The sequence below is a fragment of the Xenopus laevis genome, chromosome 6L, assembly GCF_017654675.1.
Source record: "Xenopus laevis strain J_2021 chromosome 6L, Xenopus_laevis_v10.1, whole genome shotgun sequence".
NCBI lineage: Eukaryota > Metazoa > Chordata > Amphibia > Anura > Pipidae > Xenopus > Xenopus laevis.
In genome coordinates, this window is record NC_054381.1 from 119183366 (window position 1) to 119210040 (window position 26675).

Genomic DNA, 26675 nt, shown 5'->3' on the forward strand with positions numbered 1-26675 from the left:
TTAACTCTTAGCAAATATTTATAAAGCACCAATCAGGGTTACTTGCCTTCTCAAGCATTCCCATTGGTAAAAGGCTGCATGCAACGGTGGGGATACTCCCAACTCTGGCTCCAGGCTGAATGCTGTGAATGTCACACTGCAATGCCCATTGCATGGTCTTTAGGTGACAGGGAGGAAAACACAAGTTCATATGTACAGAACTTCAGTTCTGAGTGTTCAGTACAGACTGTGTGTGAGGTGCTTGAAACAGAACTGGCTATGAATTGCAGCCATACACTCAACAACTTCGCAATAAACACGCAAGGCAGCTTGCTTACAATTATCTTGTGTGCCTTGGGATTCTTTCTGCTAGACTGTTTGTGAGGCGGCCGATCCTCTGCCTTCGTGCACCAGGTGTCGTTATTTCAATTTACTAAGGGTGTGCGAGAGCCATAGTTGAACTTCAAGTCCTAGCCTGTCTTTGGCATGTTCAAATACAACGTTACTTCTAAGTGTAATTGGTACCAAAATCCTATGGGCCAAAAGTCAGCTTCTGGCTCAATAATCTGTTTTGAGGACATTTGTTCCGGATGCTCAAGTAAAAATCTGTAATGTTTCCAAAAGGATCATAAAATGGCACAGAAATGTAACTGCTCTGTGTTTATTTAGCTCATGTATACAAAATCATATATTAGGACTTAAAAATAGATTAATTTTTAGAAATCCATTTTTTAAATATAATTTAGAATATAAATTAGATTAGGAAAACCACATCTTCTGACACCATGACCTGATTGTCATTCTGCATATTGTCCAAGGCCTCCTTTACTTCACTCCGTTCAAAAGGCTCTGGATTCCCCTTGTTGATGAGCTCCAGCAGCTGACTGACCGCAACAGACTGTGACCGACTGCTCTTAAAGGCTTTCAGGAGGGCAGCTTTAAACTCTTTGGTCCTTAAAGTAAACAAATATTAAATACTGTATTATACAGACATTATCACCACTTCCAGCTGCCTCTCTAACACTGAAATGTGTAGAAGATTAAGCCAAACGGGTGGCATGCCCAATTGGACAACAGAGTGCTCCACCCTTATCCTGGAGATTGCATCAATAATTATTAAATGATCAATTAATTATTAAGTGATGATGATTTAATGATCCACATAAGGGACATTTTTTGGCAGTAGATAAAACTCAACTTTTGGCAATGAGGTAACTTAATTGTAGATGCGTTAGATGTTTGAATACAAAGACCTTCAAATGCTATTATCTTATCATATGCCATTATCTTTTCACAAGCCAAATTAAGGGCTCTTACAGACGAGCATTTGAAGCTGCGCTCCCCTGCGTTCCATTTTTATGCGTTCAGCTGCAGGGGAGCGCAGGAGTAAACGCATTCAGTTTTTGTCAATGGGACTATACTCACACAGGCGCATGTAGGCGCCGAACGCAGGTTTGATACGCAACATGCTGCATTAAAACGGAACGCAGGGGAGCACAGCTTCAAACGCTTGTCTGAAAGAGCCCTTAGGGTCTCCCAGGCTTGTTAAACATATAATTCACCAATTTCAAGGTGTAAAATGTTCAGAGTTTGCAATGCTGTCAAAAAATTCAGTGATTCTCACAATTTTGATTGGTAAAAGGCAGAATATTAGGCAGTATATTCTACATGTGTATGGCCCATTAATTTTCATTTTAATAAACAGAGATAAGGGAATGGATTCAGTAAAGCATGCAGTAAGGAGGGTAGACACTGATGTGCATAACAGTTCACTAAACCTTATTATTTATTTACCGACAGATCAATCCTTATCTAGACTTTGATGCCTATCCATGTCCCATTATGCCATCTATGTACATAGTTTCAGCCTTCCACTTGTGCAGTACTGTGCCACAATGCAGACTTATTTAAAATTGCTTCGTTTGTATCTGCGCCAGTATAAACTGCCAATGCAACACAAAAACAAAGCTTGTACCTGTTTTGACTCAAGGACCGCTTGCCATCTTGACTTTCTGCTTTTTTCCGTTGAGGTCTTAAACTCTGAGAAAGGTCTTCAAAAAGCACAGATTTCATTAGTTACACCCATAACACTTGTTATTTCTTCCCACATGCTGCAGTTTCATAGTCACTATATCACAGGGCCCCCATCAAAGAAGAAACCAGGGTCACATGTGCCATTACGCTGGGTCATCAACAAAATCCTCCATTTGCTTGACAAATAATGTGTAGCAGTTACTGCAAGCTACTCCTAATGATAGGTTTTTGGGTGCCTCTGAACCTGACAATTAAACGGGGGAATGTAATAAAAGTCGCAAAGAGCAAAATAATTTGCACCAATAAGAATAAAAAAAACACATCTCGCAATGTAATATTGTTCCTTAAACGGTTATTGCATTGTGAATTGTAATTGAGCACTTTGAGTGCTTGAAGGTGTTGTAATCTTTTGGAGCAAACTTTTGCAGTAAGAAGTTTTATTACATTCACTGCGCATTGGTGCAAATGGTCTTCCACTGTCCGAAGTGGTCGCAATACAGTTTCCGGGATTGCAAAAGCTATATTAAATTCGCACCAAGCAAAATTTGTTCGCGCAAAGGCATAACCTTTTGCATTGCAAATAGTTTTTCCGTGACCGACTTTTATTACAATCCCCGTAAATGTCTTATTTACAGTGGCAAAAACTCGTCCTTGGAAAAACCAGATATGGGATCAGTATTATTTTTTTGTGTATTATTTTTTGTGATATTAGGTGTGGTCTTCACTTAAAGGAAAACTATACCCCGGAACAATGTAGGTCTCTAAAAATATACTGCATAAGACAGCTCATATATAAAACTATCCTTCGTATAAATAAACTTCTTTCATTATAATATACTAGTAGTATGTGCCATTGGTAATCCAAAATCGAAATTTGTCATTTTAGGGCTGCCCCCTGAGATCCTAGGATTCACAGTGCACACAAACAAACCATACAAGTTAGGCACATGAGCCTATTAACAAGGCTCTGTTCTACTCCCATACTTCTTCCCGTTACAGTTCCATTATTTCTGGTCAGGTGACTTCTGAGGCAGCACAGAGAATGTGAAAATGGTGGCTCAAAGTAAAAGGGCAATATTTACTTAAATACTGTATATATTCCAGTTTGGTAAGATTCTTTAATATACAACGTAATATATTGTTGCTTAAGTATTCATTTTGGGGGTAAAGTTTTCCTTTATGTACTATTTTCAGTATTCCGAAAATAAATGTAATTCTAAACAACCGATATTCATTAAAATGAATTACTGTATTTGTTTTTTTAAAATGTAATTGCTATTAAAAGCAGTATCTGTCTGGCTATTTATATTCTCTGCAGTATTGGCTCTGAATCCTGCAACAAAGCAGCCGAAGTCAGCTAATGAGCAGTTCTGACGTATGGACTTATATATTTCAAAAATCAGAACCAGAGAAAACAGAGGCATAGGCAAATGCTGTTTAATTGCAATTACATTAAAAGATACCTTTAAAACCACTGAATATTTAATTAGTTTAGAGTAAATTTCTCATTAAGTAAAAAAGGAGGGGTATTTGAGGTCCCCATTAAAGCAGTGAACACTGTACATCAAGCCATTCATTTACATTTACGCAGACTTGAATGTTAATCACCAGTGATCTGTCTTCTCCCTACAAAATGTGCTTTGATCTGTATTGTGTCAGGGGAGGACTTCCTGATGCACAGCCATTAATTACGTTTCAACATGGCCATTATGGCTCAGCACACATCACAACCTGTGCAGCGAAGGAACTCTTAGTCCCTGACAATACGAAGTAGCAAGAAAAATACAAAGAAGTTGCAAGGGCTATATTATAATATGAAGTTATGAATGTTGCCTTTACCCTTGATTAGAAACAATGAAGGGATTTTTTATGGAATGCTGCAGTCCCTACTGTGCAATGTTAGAAGTCCTAGACGAGTTTTTTGCCCATATAATGCATGAGACCACTGGCTGTTTTTCTTCACACACACCGAAGTGCAAGGAACCTGCCACTATGAATTTAAAACTGCCAATAATTTTAGCAAGGAAGAATCACTGAGTGATGCTACATTGATCCCAGTGACGGTGTCCTTGTTTAAATAATGAAAAACTGCTAAATATCCCTTTATGCAGCAAAAAAAATGCAATGAATATGGAATACGTAAACAGTTACAGATTAGAAACATAATTTGCTCTGGAATGACACTGACTCAATACTTACTTTCATTTAGACTGCTATCTTGCTCACTAAAAGAGTATGGGTCCATTGAATCATCTTGAGAGTCAGCAATTTTTCCTGCACGTCTAGAACTTTTCCTATATATATAAAAAAAAAAAATGTACTTAAATGTTGGATGGATCTGGACATGCAGGACCAGTAGCTAATCTATTATGCATAATATATCTTGCCAGGCTAACTTATTTTCTTTTTATTAGAAGGTGAGCAGGGACCTTGATTCTGGGATGGCAGTGGATGTGATTTACTTAGACTTTGCTAAAGCATTTGATACACACATAGAAGAGAACTGGCTAAAAGATAGATTACACAGAGTGGTGGTAAATGGAAAATTTTCTAATTGGACCAGTGTTGTTAGTGGAGTAGCGCAGGGCTCTGTACTTGGTCCTTTGCTTTTCAATTTTTTTTATTAATGACCTGGAGGTGGGCATTGAAAGCACGGTTTCTAGTTTTGCCGATATAAAATTGAGCAGAGCCATAGGTTCCATGTAGGATGCTGCCACTTTGCAGAGTGATTTGACTAAGTTTGAAAACTGGGTAGCAAACTGGAAAATGAGGTTCAATGTTGATAAACCCAAGGTTATGCACTTGTATATAATATAAATGCAAGTTATACACTAAATGGCAATGTGTTTGGAGTTTCCTTAACTGAGAAGGATCTAGGGGTTTTTCAAGATAAGTTGTCCAATTCTGGGCAGTGTCATTCTGTGGCCAATAAAGCAAATAAAGTTCTGTCTTGCATAAAAAATGGCATAAACTCAAGGGATGAAAACATAATTTTGCCTCTTTATAGGTCCCTGGTAAGGCCACACCTGGAGTATGCAGTGCAGTTTTGGACTCCAATCTTTAAAGGAACAGTAACAGCAAAAAATTAAAACATTTTAAAATACTGAAAATGTCATGTAGTGTTGCCCTGCACTGGTAAAACGGATGTGTTTGCTTCAGAAACACTGGTATAGTTCATATAAACAAGCAGCTGTATAGCAATGGTGGAAATTAAAAAAAGGCTATATGGCACAGGATAAATAATGGATAACAGATAACACCATTATGTTTTACAGAGTTAATCAGCTGTGAACCTTTTCTCCTTTGAATGGCTGCCTCCATTGCTAAGCAGCATCTTATTTATATAAACAATAGTAGTGTTTCTGAAGCAAACAGCAGTTTTACCAGTGCAGGGCAACACTGCATTACATTTTTATTACTTTAAAACAATTCAATTTTTTGATGTTATTGTTCCTTTAAGAGGGATAATAATGAGCAGGAGAAAGTGGAGATGTGCAACTAAACTGGTTAGAGGGATGGAAGACAAATTATGAGCATAGACTGGCAAGTTTGGAGTTTTCTTCTCTGGGGAAAAAGGAGCTTGCGAGGGGACATGTACACTTTACAAAATAGCAGGGGACATTTTTATCCATAAAGAGGATCACCGCACCAAAGACACCTCTTAAGACTAGAAGAAAAGGACTTTAATTTGAAGCAACGTAGGGGGTTCACCACAGTCAGGACAGTGAGGTTGTGGAATGCACTGCCGGGTGATGTTGTGATGGCTGATTCAGTTAATGCCTTTAAGAATGGCTTGAATGATTTCTTGGACAGACATAATATCAAAGGCTATTGTGATACTAATTCTATAGTTAGTATAGATATGGGTATATAGAATTTATATGAGAGTAGGGAGGGGTGTGTGTATGGATGCTGGGTTTTTATTTGGAGGGGTTGAACTTGATGGACTGTCTTTTTCAACCCGATTTAACTATGTAAGCATAGCAGTCCCTGTAGGAGCCCATTGAGTGTTAGTTCATGTCCATACACCAATTTACACAGTTCCTTAGTGGCAGATATTGCCTGCTTTAGCCGAGTATCATGTACACACAAGCAGAATTAAGTGCAAATAACCTACATTTCCATTAGAATCATGTACCCATGTTTTGGTAAATCAAGCCACTAGTCATATTGTTGTATATATTCAGTAGTCAGCCATATCAGATTGGCCAATGATCTGCCCATTCAGCAGTATGAGGTTGGGGATAGACCTACACAAATGTACCTAGCTTAAAGGACAATATAACCCTTTCAACACGGATACAATGAATAGGGCTTGTGCCAAACATACTTTTAAATTAGGAAATATCTATGTTTTTGTTATTTGTTGCTCTAAGCATGGCAAATTTTTAAAATGAAATTAAAACCACATTCTATGTCCTGATCCAAAAGAGCTAAGTCAAGCAAACCAACAGCCAGCTGTGAAGCCTCTGGATGAATAAACCCCTCCCTGCCCCTAGCTACAGCCAGATCTCTTTAGATAAAGAGCAGCTCATTATACAGAAGAGACAACTGGTTTGTTTTGACGCGACTCTTGGGGATCAAAATGCGGCTTCAGTTTTTTAAAATCTTGCCCTTTTTAGTGCAAGGTTTAAAAGCACCAGATATTACCTAATTAAAAAATAGGTGAAAGGTATGTTCAGGAAAGAAAACTTTATTACTGTGCAAGATGCAAATGTAAAGGCACATTGCATGCCATTTGTCTCACTAAAACATGTTTAAACAATGCATAAAAACCAGCATACTAAACATGCATAATTCCTAAATTTCCAATTATATGTATGGGATAGACCAACCAATAACTAATTATCAAGAATGTCCAAAAAGCCAGCAACACCATGTCCCTCACTGTGCTATAAACAGACTTTTCTTCTATAATTAAGAAATGGAAAGAAGAACAGACTTGCAATTAGTCTTTACTTACCAGTCACAAATCCATAAGCACAGAACTGTATTTATGTGATTAGAAGGTTTTCGGCACACTGCTACATATTACAGAAGTAATACTGGTTAAAAACCAGAATAACAGTACCAGTAGTTGCACATGGAAAGCACAATGTTGTTCAATAGGAGTAACAGCTGGGTACTTATATAGAACAGTGCTGACCCATTCGGCGTGGCTGTTGCAAGTGGCTGAAAGCTCAATATATTTAAAACAGGGATGGATTTTACCATAAGAAACAATAAATATATCACTGTTTTGTGTCCTGGCACAAACATTCTCTGTATTGCCTGTAACTTACCGAACACTCTCTTGGCTAAGTGTGTCTTGACTTAAGTTTTCATCATGCAGATCCTTGTCTGTTTTTTTCTTTTCTTTTGCCAAGACCTAAACATAGCATACATACACCTTTAGATCATGATACATGTACCATCAATGGTACTGTGAAATTTGATTGAAAAAGTTTTGCAATCAGTTTAGTCATAATGATGCATTCAATATGGAGATTTTAGCCTCAGATATAAAGAGCACATGTAAGACACCTTCATATCTAAATTCATATACAGGAAACACCTAGTTATTCCTGTGGCCAGGCCCTATTATATAATTTATCTTGTATCAGTTATAGATGATAATTCAACCTATACAAAAATTCCACATGCAGCTACATTGGGACACAGCCAAACACTCTAGCACACAACTTTGGCTTGTACAAGATACAATAAATTAAGTAACTAAGTGTAAAGGATCAGACAAATCCTTCCCCTGTTCTTCTGTCTGTGACATCATCCAGCTTAGTTACAGGCTGGAGAGCCATCCTATTGGCCAGGCGCCCCAGTGCATTCTTGAAAGAGGGGGGGTGCCTGATTTTGGAGCCAAATGTACAGCATTTCCCACAGAGCTTAGAAAGGAAGGTAGCGCTACCTGGGTACATAAGAGCTCTTGGGGAAGGGACATTGAACTGACCGGAGTGATTTTGCATTTATCCACCCGGTGTGGTATTGTGGCATTGAGAGACTGTGCCAGGGGTTGATAGTCCACACAGGGTCCCCAGAGTAAAAGCTATATTGTGTGATTTGCATTTACAGTTACTAACTACAGTTTACATAAAGTTTATATTTGTTTATTGCAAACTGTTTGTGTTTTATTTTTCCTAGTGGAACCACCCGAGGTGTGCTCCTCTGTGTTCCCTAGGTGGAGGTACTGCACTGTAAATCCCAGTTCCCAGTACTTTTCATAAGCAAAGGGGACTCAGGACCCTAGATTGCCATGGGTTAACAGCTATTTAAAGAGACAGTAACCAAAGTAGGGTTATATAAGTTTTTTGGATATTATTTGAATACATTCACAACCATAATTCCACTGCTGATAAAGGCATTTTGGACTGGGATGATACGTGTACAGTGTGAGTTCATTGGGATAAGGTGCATGATTTTTATTAAAAGGAGAAATTAATTTTATTTTATTTTGTCATAAAGAAATATGTTTGTTAAATCATCATGTGTCACTGATTTGGTTTAAACTTATTCCATAAATTCACAGTAAGTATTTCAGTATAACAGATTTGCAAGAAGACTTACAGACGCAGGCGAGATGTCAGACAATGGAAGGGACATGATTAATACTTTAGTAACGAACACCAGATACTAAGGGGCCCATTTGTTCAAAGAACATTCGTTTCTCCAATTTCTACTTTTTAGGGCAAACAAATTTTTTGCATAGTTACTTAAGCCTCAAGTTATCATAATTAATCAAGTGTAAAAACCATAAAAATCTATGAATAAAAAAAGTACGGCAGGTAAAAGCGGTAGAGTTCATGTAGAAGTTAATGGAAGTTCACTTTTTCTTGCAAATATTACCCTTTCATTTGTGGTTTGAGGTTTTTACATTTTCTTTTTTTCAATATTTTTCGTCTGTTCAGAAAAATTCCGTTTTTTTCCCCCCGCAACAGCTATTTTCATTCATACTTTTTTATTCAAATTTTCTAAAACTTTTAATCATGGTTTCAAAAAGCTTCAATGCCACTAAAATCCAAACTTTAGTAAATGGGCCTCTAAGATAATAAACTTTCTTACATATTCATATTCCTATAAACTAATTGTACAGTTATACATCAATACTAGAAATAGAGCATTTTGGTAGTACTTCACCTTACAGAAGCACATTTACCTTCTTGAAATAGGCAAACTGGACCAGCTCAAGTGCAGTTTCAGCATCCTGGCGCTCAATGGTTTTGCTCATTCTGACCTTAGCGTGAGCAGTAGACAATCTGATCATGGTTTCCAGCGCTCTGGCAGTAACTGGCATTGTCTAAACACAAATCACATATGAACTTCTCCCAGAAAATACAATATTAAGTACCGGTATTCTAATGATCAAGCCTCAGACCAGAAAAATATACTTATAATTTTCCATAGAGTTTTCAACAGGTTAGTGATACACTATAAAGCCACAATCTTGGAAATACCCAAGAATACATATATAATTATATTTCTATTCCAAACAACAAAAGAAGGGAAGTTACTGTACCACACATACCCTGGCACTATCATTATTTATCTGATCGTGGTTCCTGATCTTTGCATATTCCTGAGATATGTAGTCAGCAGCTTCGGAAGTCAGGACGGGCTTTATCAGTTTAGCAACATGGATATACTTCCGAATAAACTGCATGCTCACAATCTTTGACTTGCTAAGAAAAGGGAAAAGCAAATCAGAGTATTAGTCTGACCTTATAAAACATTTAATACAATATACCGTAGTTTAACATTCTCTACTCTACAATTCTCTGTGGCATCAGTTCAATACACTTAGTTACAGGAGCCTCACAGTGACTGTACATGGTGCCTAATCTGTGTGAAAAGTTACAACCTCCCTGGCCAAGGATGACATCTCATTTCTCTGAAATCAAACTTAAACTAAACTGATATGCAGGATGAGGACTTAATGTGTGTTTTTCTGGTTTCTGGGTAAGGTGGCAACAATCAGCAGACTTGTGGCATCTAACACTGAAAATCCATGGTAAAATAGTTGTCACTTCTGAAGTGGCACTTCTGAGGTATCCCTGCATGGGTGCAGTTGAACTCTACAACCAGATCAGATAAAAAGGAGTAGATCATCTAATTATGTTGGATGTTGGGGTCACACTCACACAGTCAAAGCCATACTAACTTTTTCCGTGGCCCATGGAGTAAATTATCATGTTTCTCATAAATTTGCAGCTCTTGATCTGTAACATCAGAGGCATTTGGATCATCTGTGGCAAAGATCTCAACACTGCATCCAAGAGGCAATGCTTGAATAAAATACAAAATAGTCATTTATTCTTGGTGGAGAAAAAAAGCAAGCAAAATAATAGCAATAAAGTTAAAAGTAGAAATAAAGTTGAGGATTACGCTTTTCCTTATACTGTACATTCATAGATAAAAGGCTCTCTAGGTTAAAGGGGTATACAGGTATAGAACCAGTTATCCAGAATGCTCAGGAGCAGGAGGCTTCAGGATTAGGGGGTCTTTCTGTAATTTGGATCTCCATACTTTATCAAGCTCCGATTATCCGAACCAAGAATAATTAGTAGTTTTCAGAGCAAAAAAAAAAAAACTACGAATTTTTCAAGATTTATTAAAGCCTGTTCTAAAAACTCAGAAACCGAAACCCCAGCATCTAAAAGCTCTCGAGGTCCTGTATAAGTCAATGGGGAAGGTTCTAGTGTTTGTGCTGATGTCCGTACCGATATCCGATGATTTTCAGGTTTCTGCTCAAAAAACTCAAACAATCCTTGCGTAAAACTCCGAACAATCCAGAGTTTTCAGGTAAAGCTCCGAAGTTTGCCCGACCCTATTTTTTCGCGCTTTTTTCTTAATAGATAAGGTCCATTCGGGAATTCGGAGTTGCTTGAAGTTCGATATTAGAAATACGGAGATAAATTCGAACCTTGATAAATAACCCCCTAAGTCTACTAAAAAAAATATTTAAACATTACACTCAAGATTGTTTTTATATTATATCTCAGCTGGGATCAAGTACAAGTTACTGTTTTATTATTAGAGAATTTTTAAAATTTTTTAAAATTATTTAAAAATTGTAATTGATTAAAATAGAGAGTGTACGAAAGATGGCCTTTCCTGGAATTCAGAGCTTTCTGGATAATGGTCCTGTACTGCCAAAAGTAAAGATCATATCCACTATATCTTTATATGAGCTTCATATTTGTGTTGATGTTCTTTTGCTTTGTGGCAATATAAAACTGATGCAGACAGAGGAGCCATTTCAAGGACGCACTAGTTTTTACTTAATTATCTGCTCTTCTAAATAACCCTGTTCATTTTAAACGAATCCTCTCACATAATGTAAAGTTAGTCTCTGTGACACTGCATTATAGAACAAGCACCTTTAAAAGTTACTTTTGCACTATTTGAACGAATATTTTTACTGGCAGTGATATGGCTGGTTTGCCAGAATGTAAAGGAGAGTGAAAGTCAATCAACAATTTTAGGACACCAGACAATCTTGTAGACAAGCAGCCCCAATTACTGTTACCAATTCCTACTTTGTTTTCAACAAAATTATCTTTTAGGACTCAATATCCTATGTATAATTAGGTCCACCACCCTCCCTTGACCCAAATAAAACATGTCCTTAATCCACCTCCCCAGCAGCCTGTGACCCACCCAAGGGCTAAATAGAATAATAATAATAATAATAAAAATAATAAGGCATATAGAGCCATAGTCCCAGAGAATTATAAATAAGGTCAGTTTACTTCTCATGATCTCAGATAAACCTCTGGCAGTAACAATTGAGAAGTAATAAAGAATAGTAATTTTGGTTAAATGATACATGGACTTAGAAATGAATCGCTTCATACCATAACCATCTTGTTCCCCTGGAGTCCTATATCTGTGCATCCTCAGAACATGGTCAGCAATTTCTTGATCATTGTCTGCATCCATTTTGTCCAGGACAATAAAAAGCAAGTCAAATCTTGAAAGCAGAGAATCCTGCAACCCAATGTTCTCCATTGGAGTTCTATATTGGTCATACTGTTGGGACAAAAGCGTTACCCAGCGCATTCACATCCAGTTTGCTTTGCAGTACCAAACATTAAGGAACAGTAACACCAAAGAATGAAAGTGTTTTAAAGTAAAGCAAACATGGCAGTTTTACCAGTGCAGAGCAGCAGTACCTTATATTTTTATGACTTTGATACACTTTCTGTTTTTGATGTTACTGTTCCTTTAAAGCATCACCTGCTGGTGTAAAGGGCTTGTTGCCATATGGCTCTGTGCTAAAAAGTCCATCTTTATTTTTTTCTGCTCAAGTACAACAAAACAATGTGTAGGGGTTGGTAAAGCAGAGAAGTATGAAATAAATGCATTGCTTCATTTCTGAAATATTTAGCCAACTTTAAATTTGCATAGGGAAAAACTGGCTTTCAGATATATTGTTAAATAAATGGCCAATGACCAGTCAAGAAATCATGCATATTATCTCAATAACCTGAATGAACCCCACTAAACATCATCTGCTGACATACCCTTCCATAAACAGGATTTGCTGCTGCCAGTACGCTACATCGGGCATTTAATCGTGCCTGGATCCCTGCTTTTGCAATTGTCACTCGGCCCTGCTCCATCACTTCATGGATTGCAGTCCTGTCCATATCAGACATTTTGTCAAATTCATCAATGCACACCACTCCTCTGTCTGCAAGCACCATAGCCCCAGCTTCCAAGCGCCTCTCCCCTGCAAAAAGATACAATTGTAAGTCAATATTCACATCAATAGTGTATTTCATAGTTTACTATGTTTTATTAGTACAAGGAAAAGTAAAATTTAGGCCAGCACTCTTCTGCCCCAGGGAACTTTTAATTTCAAAGCCACATTTTCCCAGAAATCCATTGCACCAAGCATGTGCAGTATAGTAACATTTCAGATTTTACTATAATGCATGCACAGAAAATCACCATCCCAAGGTTAGCAGTTCCCTTCAATAGGATTGGGAGTGGTTTGTACAAAACAAAGCCATCAGCAGGAACCAGAATAGCGAGGGGTCAGCAGCAGCTGTCAGAGCACTGAACTGGGTCTGAATGTGCAGCTTTGTCCCTCCAGAACTCAGAGCACTGACAGTTCAGAGATATAACCTGCCGCTTGCAAATAACTTCACTTACCAAACTTGTAATCTGCCATCGTTTTGGCAACAAAAATCTATTGGACCATTCCTGTATCAAAGGATGGCCCCTGAAAAGTATAGTTTTATTCTGTGTCCAAATAATGAAGGCAGCAGCCAGAGATATGTAGGGCCAATGGGCTTTGGGGCCAGATATTTGAATAAAAAAAAAAATTGTTAACTTCATGAATGAGAGTACTGAAAAACACGACCATACATGGACAACTTTGATCTATACGTTGAATATAACTGCCTTTCCATAAAGAAGAGTTGTATAAGGCGCAGAAGCAAAGAGATGGCAGTGGCTTTTGACAAAACAAATATACCCCTTTTTGACTTTTCAGCACATTCAGTTGAGCGAAAGTAAAAAAGGTGCATAAACACTATTGATAGGAAGCTACAATAACGTGCTTTGACTTGCAGGGACCATTTTCCCACCTTGCCCTTGAATAAGAATGTTTAAAAATATTTTTTTCCAAAAAAAAATAAATAAAAAATTAGCCATTATATAGGCATCAGAGGGTCGGTGCCTTAAAGCCGCCACCATAGGCACAAGCAGTCAGGTGTCTATATATAAATATGGATTAATATGGATAAATATGGATACAATTTTGTATACATGTATACAAAATTGACTTCTGTATACATGTATACATACATACTTATATATATATATATATATATATATATATATATATATATATATATATATATATATATATATATATATATATATATATATATATATATATATATATATATATATATATATATATATATATATATATATATATACACACACACACACACACAGCTACATTTTATTAATTAAATAAATGTCTCACCAGTTTCCTGGTCCGTTGTGACAGCTGCCGTTAACCCTACTCCAGAGGATCCTCTACCAGTAGTAGGGATGGCTCGTGGAGCTGTGTGCAGTACATAGCGCAATAGCTGAGACTTGGCAACTGAGGGATCTCCTAGTTGAGAGAGAAATAACCATTTTATAAAATACTTTAGAGTTGACTGTAACCAATATTAGAAAAACAACAGTCCTCCCGCAAAACTAAATTCAAGTCTGAATCTTCATATATCAAACTGCAGAAATCTAAATAACTCAGCAGTCTGTCTCGGGGGGGGGACGGGGGGACAGAAATGGGAGGCCAGGCTAGATGTTTAAAAAAGGTTCCTTTTCAAGCTATCCTTTGTTGAGGTTTGTCAAATTCCCATTAGAGCCAAAATATGTCCAACATCAGTTTAGGACAATTCTTTGCTTCCCAGTCTATGAAAATGTTCACTTTCTAAGCAAGAAAATCAATAAACGTTCAATCTTTTTTTCAGAAAACAAAAATGTTGATTTCTGAAAAAAGATTGAAGGGGCTATTTATCAAAGGTCAAATTTTAAAACTGATAGGTTTTTGTTTTTTTTACCTCTAAAAAACTAGAATCAGTGAATTCAAGGTTAACAACTTGAAAACTGGAATTAATAAGAGTTTTCCGGGGGGGGGGAAATAAAAACTCGAAATGCTTCTAGTGAAGCCTGAAAAAAACCTCAATCATGAAGGCTATTAACATCTTGAAGGCTTATAACATCATCAAATGGTTCAAGGGACCTCTGCCACTGACTTCTAAATGACCTTTGATTGTCTATGACTAAGTGCCAGGTAAGCATGAAATGCGTTGGGCTCCATGTGGGGTGTTTTTTGGTATTTTAATTTGACATACAAGTATTTATCTAACAAGCATGCATATAGAATTTTTGTGAATATCATGTTATACCTCCGCTTGGTCACTAGAGGGTTCTAGCATGCTAGAACTTGTTACTCATATTTACAGCCCTGTATCCAACAATTCAGTTTTATGTTCTACATGACCTTGACCTGTTTTAGCTTGAGTTTTTTTGGATTTGAGCTATTTACAGCTTCTGGGTATAATAAATCTTGAAAAATTCGAATTTTATTTTTAACCCTGAAAAATTCGGGTTTTTTATTTTTAACTTGAACTTTTGAGTTTTGACTGAAAAATTACCATCAAAAACTCAAATTAGTCAGGTTAAATAGAACTCAACCTTTAATAAATCTGTTCCTGAATGTGTATTTAAATCAGTGCTCTAGGTGGTACTCAAACTTACCAACATTCTGACTAAGACAGAAAAGTGTTGCCAATCTTGTACAATGCAGTTTGCATTATCCGCCAATATCTGACCCATACAGGTTGGAGTAAGAGGGATGGGATCCGTGATCCACAAACCCATTATTCAGAAAGCTGAAAACTGGTGGGAAGGTCATTTTCCATAGAGACAATTTTAAATGTTATTTTTAGCAGATTAAAGGTATGGTGATCCAAATGACAGAAAGATCCCTTATCTGGAAAATACCAGGTCCCAAGCATTCCGGATAATAGACCTATATACCAAAATACAAATATAAATGGTTTACCTATTAGGAGAACATTGATATCTCCTCTTATACGTGTGCCATTCTCAAGAACCTTCTCATTGCCCCCAAGAAGCATACACAAAATGGCCTTCTTAATATACTCATGGCCATGAATACTGGGGGCCAACGATTTGCTTAAATGTTCAAATATGTCCTGGGGAAAAAAAGTGTAAGAAAGGAGTGATGCATTACAAAAAAAAAAGAAAAAAAAAAAATGAATAAAGTAAGAATTTTCAGATCATTCCTTACTTTGGAATGAGCTTTGCAGAATTTCTTGATTTTAGCTACATCATCAGCTGAAAATGTTGGCGCAATCTCCTTACTCATCAACTTAATGTTATTAGCCAATAATATGGTCCTAAATGAAATGAAAAAACATACTAAACAATCTCCAAATGGTATCATGCAAAGCTGGGCTAACAACCATGTTCTCCTATAGGTTTTCACATCCTGCCGAGTGTCTGGTGTGTTAAATAGATATCACATCACTAATATAAAGAACAGATATATCTTCAGAAAACAAGAGTACAAGCCATATCTGCAATAATACATTTTCACCATTAAATATTACTCAAGCCCACTTAAAGCGTAGTAAATAGTGATGGGCGAATTCGCAGCGAATTTGCGCGATTCGCCGCCAGCGAATAAATTCGCAAAACTCCCGCGAAAATTCGCCCGAAAAAATTCGCCGGCGTCAAAAATTTTTTGCCCTCGTCGAAAAAAACGGACGCCAGCGTGAAATTCGCAAATTTCTCAGCGAAGCGAAACAGCCCAAATTCGCCCATCACTAGTAGTAAACTCTGTTGTAAATATTTGCATATAATGCAAATTGCATTGGATGGCAAGTAAGTGCCATCAATAAAAGGAAGTATTCCATTCCAGTACTGGTTGGGTGATGGAAAAAGGAAACATTATCCAAGATGAAGAAAACATTTTTATATTTCTTTTGGCAGCAATTTAGGGATACCTGAAAGTTCCAGATGTGAAGCCCCCTTGCTTGGAAGGAAGGCAACGGTATATCCCTACTATCTGCACTCTATCACCTGGTTTACATTTATCTACTAGATCATCATCTGCAATAATGTCAACAGAACGAGGAAGCTGCCCAGCTGGGGCCTTTTCTGGCATTTCTTGGATACTCAAGGTTTGGTGGTCCTTGTAAGTGCTCAGTCCATATTCTGTTTCCAGTGGGTTGTTTTCCTCATCCTACAAAACATACAAGGGGCACAATACTGGGTGATTATGGATTTAGAAAACATTGCAAAGGTTATTGGGCTTACATTGCGAACACATAGTGCAATGTCAGACTTTCTCTCAACCAAGCAAGCATTCCATTTCAACCAAAGAGCAATGGTGGCTGCCCCCACTCAAACACAAATGGGTACAATTACTTGTTTTATACAAAATATTTTTCTGAAAATTTACAGAAAGACATTTAGTATAAAAATGTATTAATTTTGCCAAAGCTGCAACTTCCCTTGTTATTTTACCTTTGTAGGATAAATGGAGCTAGAAGGAAATGCTTCCAGGGATGTAAGGTCAGAGTATTTCCTTTCAAGGGTTTTTTTGGTGGCTGGACAATAATGGACACTGCGCATTACTTTGGGTCTAACCAAGGAACCTGTGAATAGAGAACAGAAATATTTATTATCAATAAATCATGGACTATTTAAAGGAGAGGGAAAGTCTTCTTCTACTTGGGGGTGCCAAATGTTAGGCACCCCAAGTTATTGTATTTACTTACCCGAAACCCCGGACCAGTGCGCCTATCAGCAGAAAACTGCATTGGCCTCCTCTTCCAGCTTCTTCTTTCTTCTCGCTGCTGCGCATACACAGTAGAGCAAAAGGTTGAACTTTAACTAAAACGTCAGCTATTTCGTTCTACTGTGCATGTGTCTGCCCCTGGAAATTTGAAGAAAGAAGAAGCCGGAAGAGAATCGTTCCGTGGTGCTTGCTGGAAGAACCCCCAGGCCAGTGTAGTTTTCTGCTGATAGGAGCACGGGCCTGAGGTTTCAGGTAAGTCAATAAAATCACTTGGGGTGCCCTACTTTAAAGGGAACACATCACACAGACACAAAAAGCTGTGTAATAAAAGCCATTTCCAAACTAATAATGAAACCCAAATTTAAAAAAAAAAAAATCTATACCGGTTATATACTTATTTTAAACAGAGACCAAAAATGCTACCTGCCTACTTGCTGTGATTGTGAATTCCCAGATCAAAAAATAACCCAAGATTTTAATAATTTTTATAGTGTGTATTTTACTTTTCTATCATCATAAAAATGGGATTTGGAATTATTTCTTAAGGCGACAGGTGCCCTTAATCACTTTATACTCCGCCAAAATAAAGCAAGGCGTTTCCCACTATATAAGCACACTACATTGAGTTTTAAGAGCAGCTTCATCACCTTTAATCATAATGACAAGATGATGCTTTTATATCAACATATAGAATATCTGCTGCTGACATGCAGCAAGTAACGAGAAGACCAAAGGACACTGATAAAGGGAATAATAAATCCTGTATTGTAAACTAGAAATATATATTTGTGTATTATATACTTCTGATGTTCTTGATACCACAATCAAGCAGAAATACCTGCCTCAGACACACTAAGCAAGATAATAACCAAATGTAACCTTAAATATATATATATATATATATATATATATATATATATATATATATATATATATATATATATATATAGTAATATGAAGTTATATTGCAGTCTTGCCAACCACATTACCAAGATAAGTCAATAGTTTCCTATATAAATAACACTACTATAGATGGTTGCTGTTAGGAAGAGAAATGAGGTGAAGCATATTTACATTTGGTCACGATCCCTTCCACACAAACCAAAGAGCCCAGGAGACTGGCTGTTAGGGTACGGGGAGAGACATGCTTGCTGCCAAAGCTGCCTTCGAATCCAACACTGAACTCCTCAAACTGCTTGGCATATGTTGCATCAATGGAAGCCACCAGATCTTTTAATGCCCTCTGAAAAGCAATAGTTTCTGCAAACGCATCATTCAGCATCCTGAAAATCAACAACCAATAACTGCTATTAGTTGCATAAAGTATATGCAAGTTCACTTAAAACAGCAACTCAGCACAAGAAACCTGCATTTCTTTCAATTTCCCAGCATGCAGCTGATGCTACCAATCATTATAAAGGGCGCAAAATGTTTGCAGATAGACTACCCTCTATGACTACTGTATATGTAGAGAGAGAGACAGAGATCCAGAGAGAGAGAGAGACAGAGATCCAGAGAGAGAGAGAGAGAGAGAGAGAGAGAGAGAGAGAGACTACCCTCTATGACTACTGTATATGTAGAGAGAGAGAGAGAGAGAGAGAGAGAGAGAGAGAGAGACTACCCTCTATGACTACTGTATATGTAGAGAGAGAGAGAGAGAGAGAGAGAGAGAGAGAGAGAGAGATCCAGAGACAGAGAGATCCAGAGAGAGAGAGAGAGACAGATCCAGAGAGAGAGAGACAGAGAGAGAGAGAGACAGAGATCCAGAGAGAGAGAGACAGAGAGAGACAGAGACAGAGAGACACAGAGACAGAGACAGAGAGACAGAGATCCAGAGATCCAGAGAGAGAGAGAGAGACAGAGATCCAGAGAGAGAGGGAGAGAGAGAGATCCAGAGAGAGAGAGAGAGAGAGAGAGATCCAGAGAGAGAGAGATCCAGAGAGATCCAGAGAGAGAGAGATCCAGAGAGAGAGAGATCCAGAGAGATCCAGAGAGATCCAGAGACAGAGAGAGACAGAGATCCAGAGAGAGAGAGAGAGAGAGAGAGAGAGAGAGATCCAGAGACAGAGAGAGAGATCCAGAGAAAGAGATCCAGAGAGAGAGAGACAGAGATCCAGAGAAAGAGATCCAGAGAGAGAGAGACAGAGATCCAGAGAGAGAGAGAGAGAGAGAGAGAGAGAGACAGAGATCCAGAGAGAGAGACAGAGATCCAGAGAGAGAGACAGAGAGAGACAGAGAGAGACAGAGAGAGACAGAGAGAGACAGAGAGAGACAGAGAGAGACAGAGATCCAGAGAGAGACAGAGAGAGACAGAGAGAGACAGAGAGAGAGACAGAGAGAGAGACAGAGAGAGAGACAGAGAGAGAGACAGAGAGAGAGACAGAGAGAGAGACAGAGAGAGAGACAGAGAGAGAGACAGAGAGAGAGAGACAGAGAGATCCAGAGAGATCCAGAGAGAGAGAGAGAGAGAGAGAGACAGAGATCCAGAGAGAGAGAGAGAGAGACAGAGAGACAGAGATCCAGAGAGAGACAGAGAGAGACAGAGAGAGAGAGACAGAGAGATCCAGAGAGAGAGAGATCCAGAGAGAGAGAGAGAGAGAGAGAGAGAGAGATCCAGAGAGAGAGAGAGAGAGAGAGAGAGATCCAGAGAGAGAGAGAGACAGAGAGAGAGAGAGAGAGAGAGAGAGACAGAGAGAGAGAGAGAGAGAGAGAGAGACAGAGAGAGAGAGAGACAGAGAGAGAGAGAGAGACAGAGAGAGAGAGAGAGACAGAGAGAGAGAGAGAGACAGAGAGAGAGAGAGAGACAGAGAGAGAGAGAGAGACAGAGAGAGAGAGAGAGACAGAGATCCAGAGATCCAGAGATCCAGAGAGAGAGACAGAGATCCAGAGAGAGAGACAGAGATCCAGAGAGAGAGACAGAGATCCAGAGAGAGAGACAGAGATCCAGAGAGAGAGACAGAGATCCAGAGAGAGAGACAGAGATCCAGAGAGAGAGACAGAGATCCAGAGAGAGAGACAGAGATCCAGAGAGAGAGACAGAGATCCAGAGAGAGAGACAGAGATCCAGAGAGAGAGACAGAGATCCAGAGAGAGAGAGACAGAGATCCAGAGAGAGAGAGACAGAGATCCAGAGAGAGAGAGACAGAGATCCAGAGAGAGAGAGACAGAGATCCAGAGAGAGAGAGAGACAGAGATCCAGAGAGAGAGAGAGACAGAGATCCAGAGAGAGAGAGAGACAGAGATCCAGAGAGAGAGAGAGACAGAGATCCAGAGAGAGAGAGAGACAGAGATCCAGAGAGAGAGACAGAGATCCAGAGAGAGAGACAGAGATCCAGAGAGAGAGACAGAGATCCAGAGAGAGAGACAGAGATCCAGAAGAAATTTGCTACTGCCATCCCAGCTTAGGCACCTGGTATCAGCCAAATAAGGAGCAGGGGAAAGCTGTCTGGCTGTTTAGCAGAAAGGGCCCAGGCTGGAAGACCACACAGAGGCCAAATTGTTTGGAGGGGGTTACTGACCTCATCTAAATAACAAATGCTCTGTAACGATGCAAAGTTTTTTTTGTTATAACTATTTATTATTCATTTTTCTATTCAGGCCTCTCCTATTCATATGTCAGTCTTGGTTCAAATCAACACATGGTTGCTAGGGTAATTTGGACCCTAGCAACCAGATTGCTGAAAATGAGAGCTGCTGAATAAAAGGCTAAATAACTCCAAACCCACAAACAATAAAGAATGAAAACCAAATGCAAATTGTCTCAGAATATCACTCTCTACGGCATACTAAAAGTTAGTTTAAAGGTGAATAACCCCTTAAAGCTGCAGGTTCTATGCATTGTTGATAATAGTACCAGTACATAACCTTACTGTGTTTAGTCTGGGAAGGGTACAGGGTGTCACCGAGTGTGCAGGAGTTACATATACATACTAGTCTCACCCAAGGGTGGGCTATACACTCATTATAAACTTGTGTTGACTATACTTGACACTTAAGGTTTTTCTACTTGCAGAGGGCCCCATACACTGCCGACAATCTGTCAGCAGCTTATATCGGCCTGTGTATGGCCACCTTAAGATCCCATAGACAATCACTATTTATTGAGCCTGTGGGGGGCTGGGGCCTCTTTGTATTTCAAATGCCAAGTCCGTTTTCGACTCTCATTATGGACCTAGTGGATACAACTACAGCATGTAACACTAACCCATACGGATACTGCTAGTTAAATTGGCGTAGACATCGTTCATTCCCTCTACAAATGTATAGGACTGTGTCTGACTGCTTATGAGATGTATGGGAATATAGTGTATTTACAACCACCAACACCAAAATGCAAGTTTCTTAAGAAAACTTATGAAGACACAGCACAAACAGAGAGAAATCATTAAGATCCCATTTAAGCAACACAATCCATCTATTAACTATTTCTATGGTCTTTTTGTAATTTCATGATCATATTCAGCCTAAAAATTCCCCACTGAGTGACTCAGAACTAAAATTCCCAGAATAGCATTTGCCAAGGCACAGAGAGTCCCTCCCACCCCACACTCACAGGTTGGCTCTTTTGTCATTCTTCCTCCTCACATCATTCAGGTTGACGATCAGCCGGTGCTCATTGGAGCCAATCATGTCCCTCACCTTCCCATGGTAAAGGCCTTGATCTTGCTGCAAAGAGAAACAAGTGGAGTGAAAGGAGTTACTTTTACAGATGAAATAGTAAAACAAGGGGAAAGAGGATATAAAAGAAGAGTCTTGCATTTTTTATAATCCGTTAACATTATGTGACTTTGTAAGGCATGATATTAAAGAGATACTCACATCATCATCTAGGAAATCTAAATATTCCCTCTGCGCCTCCCGCAGCTCATGATCCTCAAACCCACCTCCGTAATCCATTGCGTTACACTCCAAGCAGAGGCCGGCACCAATTGTCCTAATATAACCTGTGTTTGGTCATGTGACCTCCTCCCCCACCAGGTGGAACTAGTTTTGATAACAGTCTTGAGAGTAGAGTTGCTAGATTGGCTTTTTTTTTTTTTTGCCAAATTGAGCTACTATTTTAAAGCTGCAACTATTTTGTACAACAAACCCCCCAATGATAATTTTTGAAGCCTCAGGGGTTTTGTTCTTTGGAAGCATTGCAAATCCCTTGTCCCGTCAGTGGCGTAACTAGTGGGGGGTGCAGTTGCCCCCTCGGAGCCTGCAGGAGACCACACCGCAGCAAACGCACATCCTGCATCCAGACCTGGAAGAGGATAGTTACGTTACTGGTACCCTGCTGTCCTCTCCCAGTGCATGTTGGGTGATGTCGTTTTAGTTTACCTAGCTTCAAAGGGAAAATAACTTATTTTGTACTTCTCTTGCAGCAGTTCTAGTCTCTCTGTCCCAAACTGTCTGCCCTATAACCCTCTTCCAGCTGCATTTAATGTTTTTGTACTTCTACCTTGTAATGTAATGTTGGTGGGAAAATGGCATTTGTTTCTGCAGTATATCCTAAAACTATTACTCTCAGGATCTCTTGGAGGCTTCTGAGAGTTTTAGTTCGGCACAACCATATGTAACCCTGGGGTTAGACATTTCTCAAGCAGTTTTCCCTTTGTATTTTTGGATACCTAATGTGGTCATTTGATTCAATCAGGCACCCAGCTATTTTCTGGGTCTTTTGTAGTTGAAATAGTTATGACTTGCCCAGTAGATGGCAGCATTTAAAAGTATAAAGGGGCAGGTGGTTTCAGCCCCATGTGGCCCTAAACTGTAGGCCACGACAGACTTTATCAGATATTTTTTTGAACATAGCTAAAAACTGCTTGTGAGTTGTGACTGGCACTTGGTATCAATGTAATACATTTGTGGTACACCACTTATAAGATGTCTCTGTATTTGTTAATTTTGCCAATAAATATGAGGCAGGTTACAAACAGAAAAATACCAAAAGAGCATAACCATATACTAGACCAGCTGAAACCGACTATGCCCCAATTGCACTCAGTGTGCTTATTATCTGCCCACCATCTCTAGCTATAACTAGGTATCACAGAATGGGCAATGTCTAGTGATGACCACATTTTTTCCGCTTGTATGGTTTCACCACAAATGTTTGAGTTTTGCTGTGAGTGAAAAGTTCAGCGAAAATTCCGCCAGGTTCGTCACATTATTCCCCTTCCACATTAACCAATGGGATTGGAGCACCCAGATATTATCTGTCGGTGGTCAGATTTATCAGTTGTGCATGTGTTAGTAAGCTAGTTATATATAAGCAGCAACAGAGTTACAAACTGTAGTAGATACCATTACCAGTTGACCAGAGGTAATGTCTAATAGCACAGACATGTTTTTAAGAAATTGGCAACATGGGATCCTGTTTTTTTCTATTGAAAAAGCAGTTTTAGCGTCAGGGCACACAAGCAGATTCGGGGAGATTAGTTGCCCGGCGATAAATCTCCTCTTCTTCCGGGTGACTAATCTCCCCGAACTGCCTCCGCTGCCTTCCCACTAGCTAAAATGTAAATCGCTGGTGGGATGGCACTCAGCGTGATTCATTTTCCAAAGTCGCCGAAGTTTCCTTGTGAGACAACTTCGGGTGACTTCAGAAAACGAATAGCTTCAAGTGCCATCCCACTGGCGATTTACATTTTAGCGGGCGGGAAGGCAGAGGAGGCAGTTTGGGGAGATTAGTTGCCCCGCAGAAAAGGATTTTGTCGCTGGGCGACTAATCTCCCTGAATCTGCCTGTGTGTCCTGACCCTTAGCCTAGTGGATATGAGGTTAACGCCTTCCCATTGACTCCAACACAATTTTGACTCAAAGTAAATTATGGCAGATTAACTCAACACAGTCAACAAGACTCGAAAGTAAAGAAATATTTTATTGGTAGCCCAAAAGCAGAAAAAAGGTGTCACAAAAAACTAGATACTAGCGAATATTACAGGAAAAGCCTGATTCATGTTATGCACCTTTAAATCATCTTTAAATTAACTTTTAATATGGTGTAGAGAATTTGTTTTTTATTTTTTTATTGTTTGCAATTTCAACAATCTTGTTGCTAGGGTCCAAATTACCCTACCAACCATGCATTGACTTCACAAAAGGGGCGGGCAGGCACGTGTCTATGCAGTGCCGGGCCAAGAAGGCCGGCTGCCCTAGGCAACCCAGCACCTACTTCGCCCTCCATTTGCGCATGCGCCGAGGAGGCGACGCGCAAGTGCGCATGCGCCGAGGAGGCGCAAGTGCGCATGCGCCAAGGAAGCGCGTGCGCATGCGTCGGGGGTGCACAAGTGTGCATGCGTAGAGGAGCGGAAAACTTCTAACACTGCTTCTGGAACTAGGGGAAGGCGTCGGAAGAGGTAAGTGCCTGGCGCCCCTCTACCTTTGCGCCCTAGGCACGTGCCTCTTCTGCCTACCCCTAGTTCCGGCCCTGTGTCTATGAACCCGGCAGTCTAAGGTCCTGCAAATGGTGCAGCAAGGTGAGACCGACCCGTGGGTAACATGAGTTTTGGACCAGCCTGCACATCACGAGTCCTTCTCAGGACTCTGAAGAAACTGCCACATAAGTGGGGATCCCCTCCAGCAGCTCAGAGATAAAACCATCTGACCATCTGGAATAGTATGTAAAGTTGCCCCTGGCTGGCAGGCTGTATGTTTCATAGTTATTTAAAGGTACAATATTCTGCAAATAAATCCATCAACCTTTCCTCTGTGTGCGTGATTACGGATCAGGGAAGATTCCCAGGGAGGGGGGTATCACAGCCCAGTCTAATCTGACCCTGGGTGGAGGCCCGTTCTATACAAAATGATGACTACATTTAGGGACAGATTTATCAAGGGTCAAAGTGAAAATTCGAATTTAAAAATTTGATTTTCGAGCCATTTTTAGTGTACTTCGACTATCGAATAATCCATAATTATAAAATTATTGAATTTGAAAAAATTTTGACTATTCTATTATTGAAATTTATCATGTACTGCCTCTTTAAAACTTTGACCATTCACCATCTAAAACCTGCCGAATTGCTGTTTTAGCCTATGGGGGACCTCCTAGAACCTGCTTGGAGTCATTTGGTGGACGCTGAAAACTTTGATTGGAACAGAGACTATTCACTTGAAGTTAAAAACGTATTTTTTTTATTCTAATTTCGAAGTTATGGGAGTTCAAAAAAACTCCCATTACTTTGAAATTCGACCCTTGATAAATCTGCCCCTTAAAGTGCATGGCACTGTTAGGATGCAGGAAAGGTGGCACCATCAGTGGCATAGAGATATGTGTTATGAGTTACATACAACCTGATAAAAATACTACTTGGTGTTAATGTTATATTAACAGGGCAGAAAGATACAGTAAACGTATAGGTAAGCCATTATTTTTCTTTTTTAGAAAATGTGGAAAAAATTGGGGGAAGATGTTTTTATTCACTGGAAAAGTCAAGCCTATTAGTTGGTATGGCACCTTTAGTCTCCCCAAACAAAAATATAACCCTCTGTTGCTTTTGTACAATGTACCTAAAGAAGATCCACGCACCCCACCTTCTCTGCTCACTATATCTTTGGTGGAGTGCAGAACTGACCGCTTGGAATAGGTATTTCTGAAGGAGTTAATTATTAATACACTACAAAACAAGAAAAAGATGACCCTTCCATTAGCACCCCCTATATCTTGGCCTATGATTGCAAACAATTTAATTATGACAAATGGCTAGTGAAAAATATGTTGGTAAACTGATTGAACCATTAAGCTTATTCAATTACATAATACATCCCAAATTCATACTTTCATGTCAATTATCCCTGAGGCAGAAATAGTTTTTGTGATTGCATAGACAGCTTTCCAACATATCCAAAGTTATGTGTTTGCTTAGTAAAATTAGAACTGGAGGTGGAATTCTGGGACCAGAATTGGCAATGAAAGGATGGGGGCTTTTCCTCTGATCCTTAGCTCTATGTAAAATCTAAAAGACTGTCTTTTGCAGTCTCTCTCTATCAGTGGAATAGACCACAAAGTCAGTTTCAGTGTCTATTTCACTAGGAAGTACACTGACAGCTCTGGACAATGTACATGGTATCAGCATGTCCTTTCCAGGAGTGTAGTCATATTTCTGTAGCTGGAGAAGCAGAAAGAATATTCTTCACAACGGGCTCTGGTGAAACTTGGCTGAAGGCAAGTTGGTAGCTGGCTACTTTCAGATTCCCCCTTTCCCCACCCAAGCATCAGTGCAGGAAGAATATTGTAAAGAACTTCATCTTTATTACGCCTTCCACCTGGTGCTGATTTGCATTCCCCTAAACAATATCTTATCTTGCAGAGATTGGTCTTGTTCTCC

General features: G+C 39.2%; 1 protein-coding gene across 1 annotated transcript; it reads right to left on the reverse strand.

Moving 5' to 3' along the window:
- Nucleotides 1-626: 626 nt before the first annotated feature.
- mcm3.L (minichromosome maintenance complex component 3 L homeolog) lies at nt 627-22261 on the reverse strand. The gene is made up of 17 exons (NM_001087943.1): nt 22181-22261; nt 21915-22027; nt 18437-18645; nt 17089-17219; nt 16566-16804; nt 15848-15956; nt 15599-15752; nt 14009-14140; nt 12531-12739; nt 11862-12036; nt 10166-10289; nt 9533-9686; nt 9164-9304; nt 7296-7381; nt 4213-4307; nt 1955-2030; nt 627-932 (listed from the first exon to the last, which is right to left on the reverse strand). Exons 1-17 carry the CDS (start codon nt 22256-22258, stop codon nt 734-736), a joined length of 2424 nt encoding a protein of 807 aa, NP_001081412.1. The 5' UTR covers nt 22259-22261; the 3' UTR covers nt 627-733.
- Nucleotides 22262-26675: the final 4414 nt, after the last annotated feature.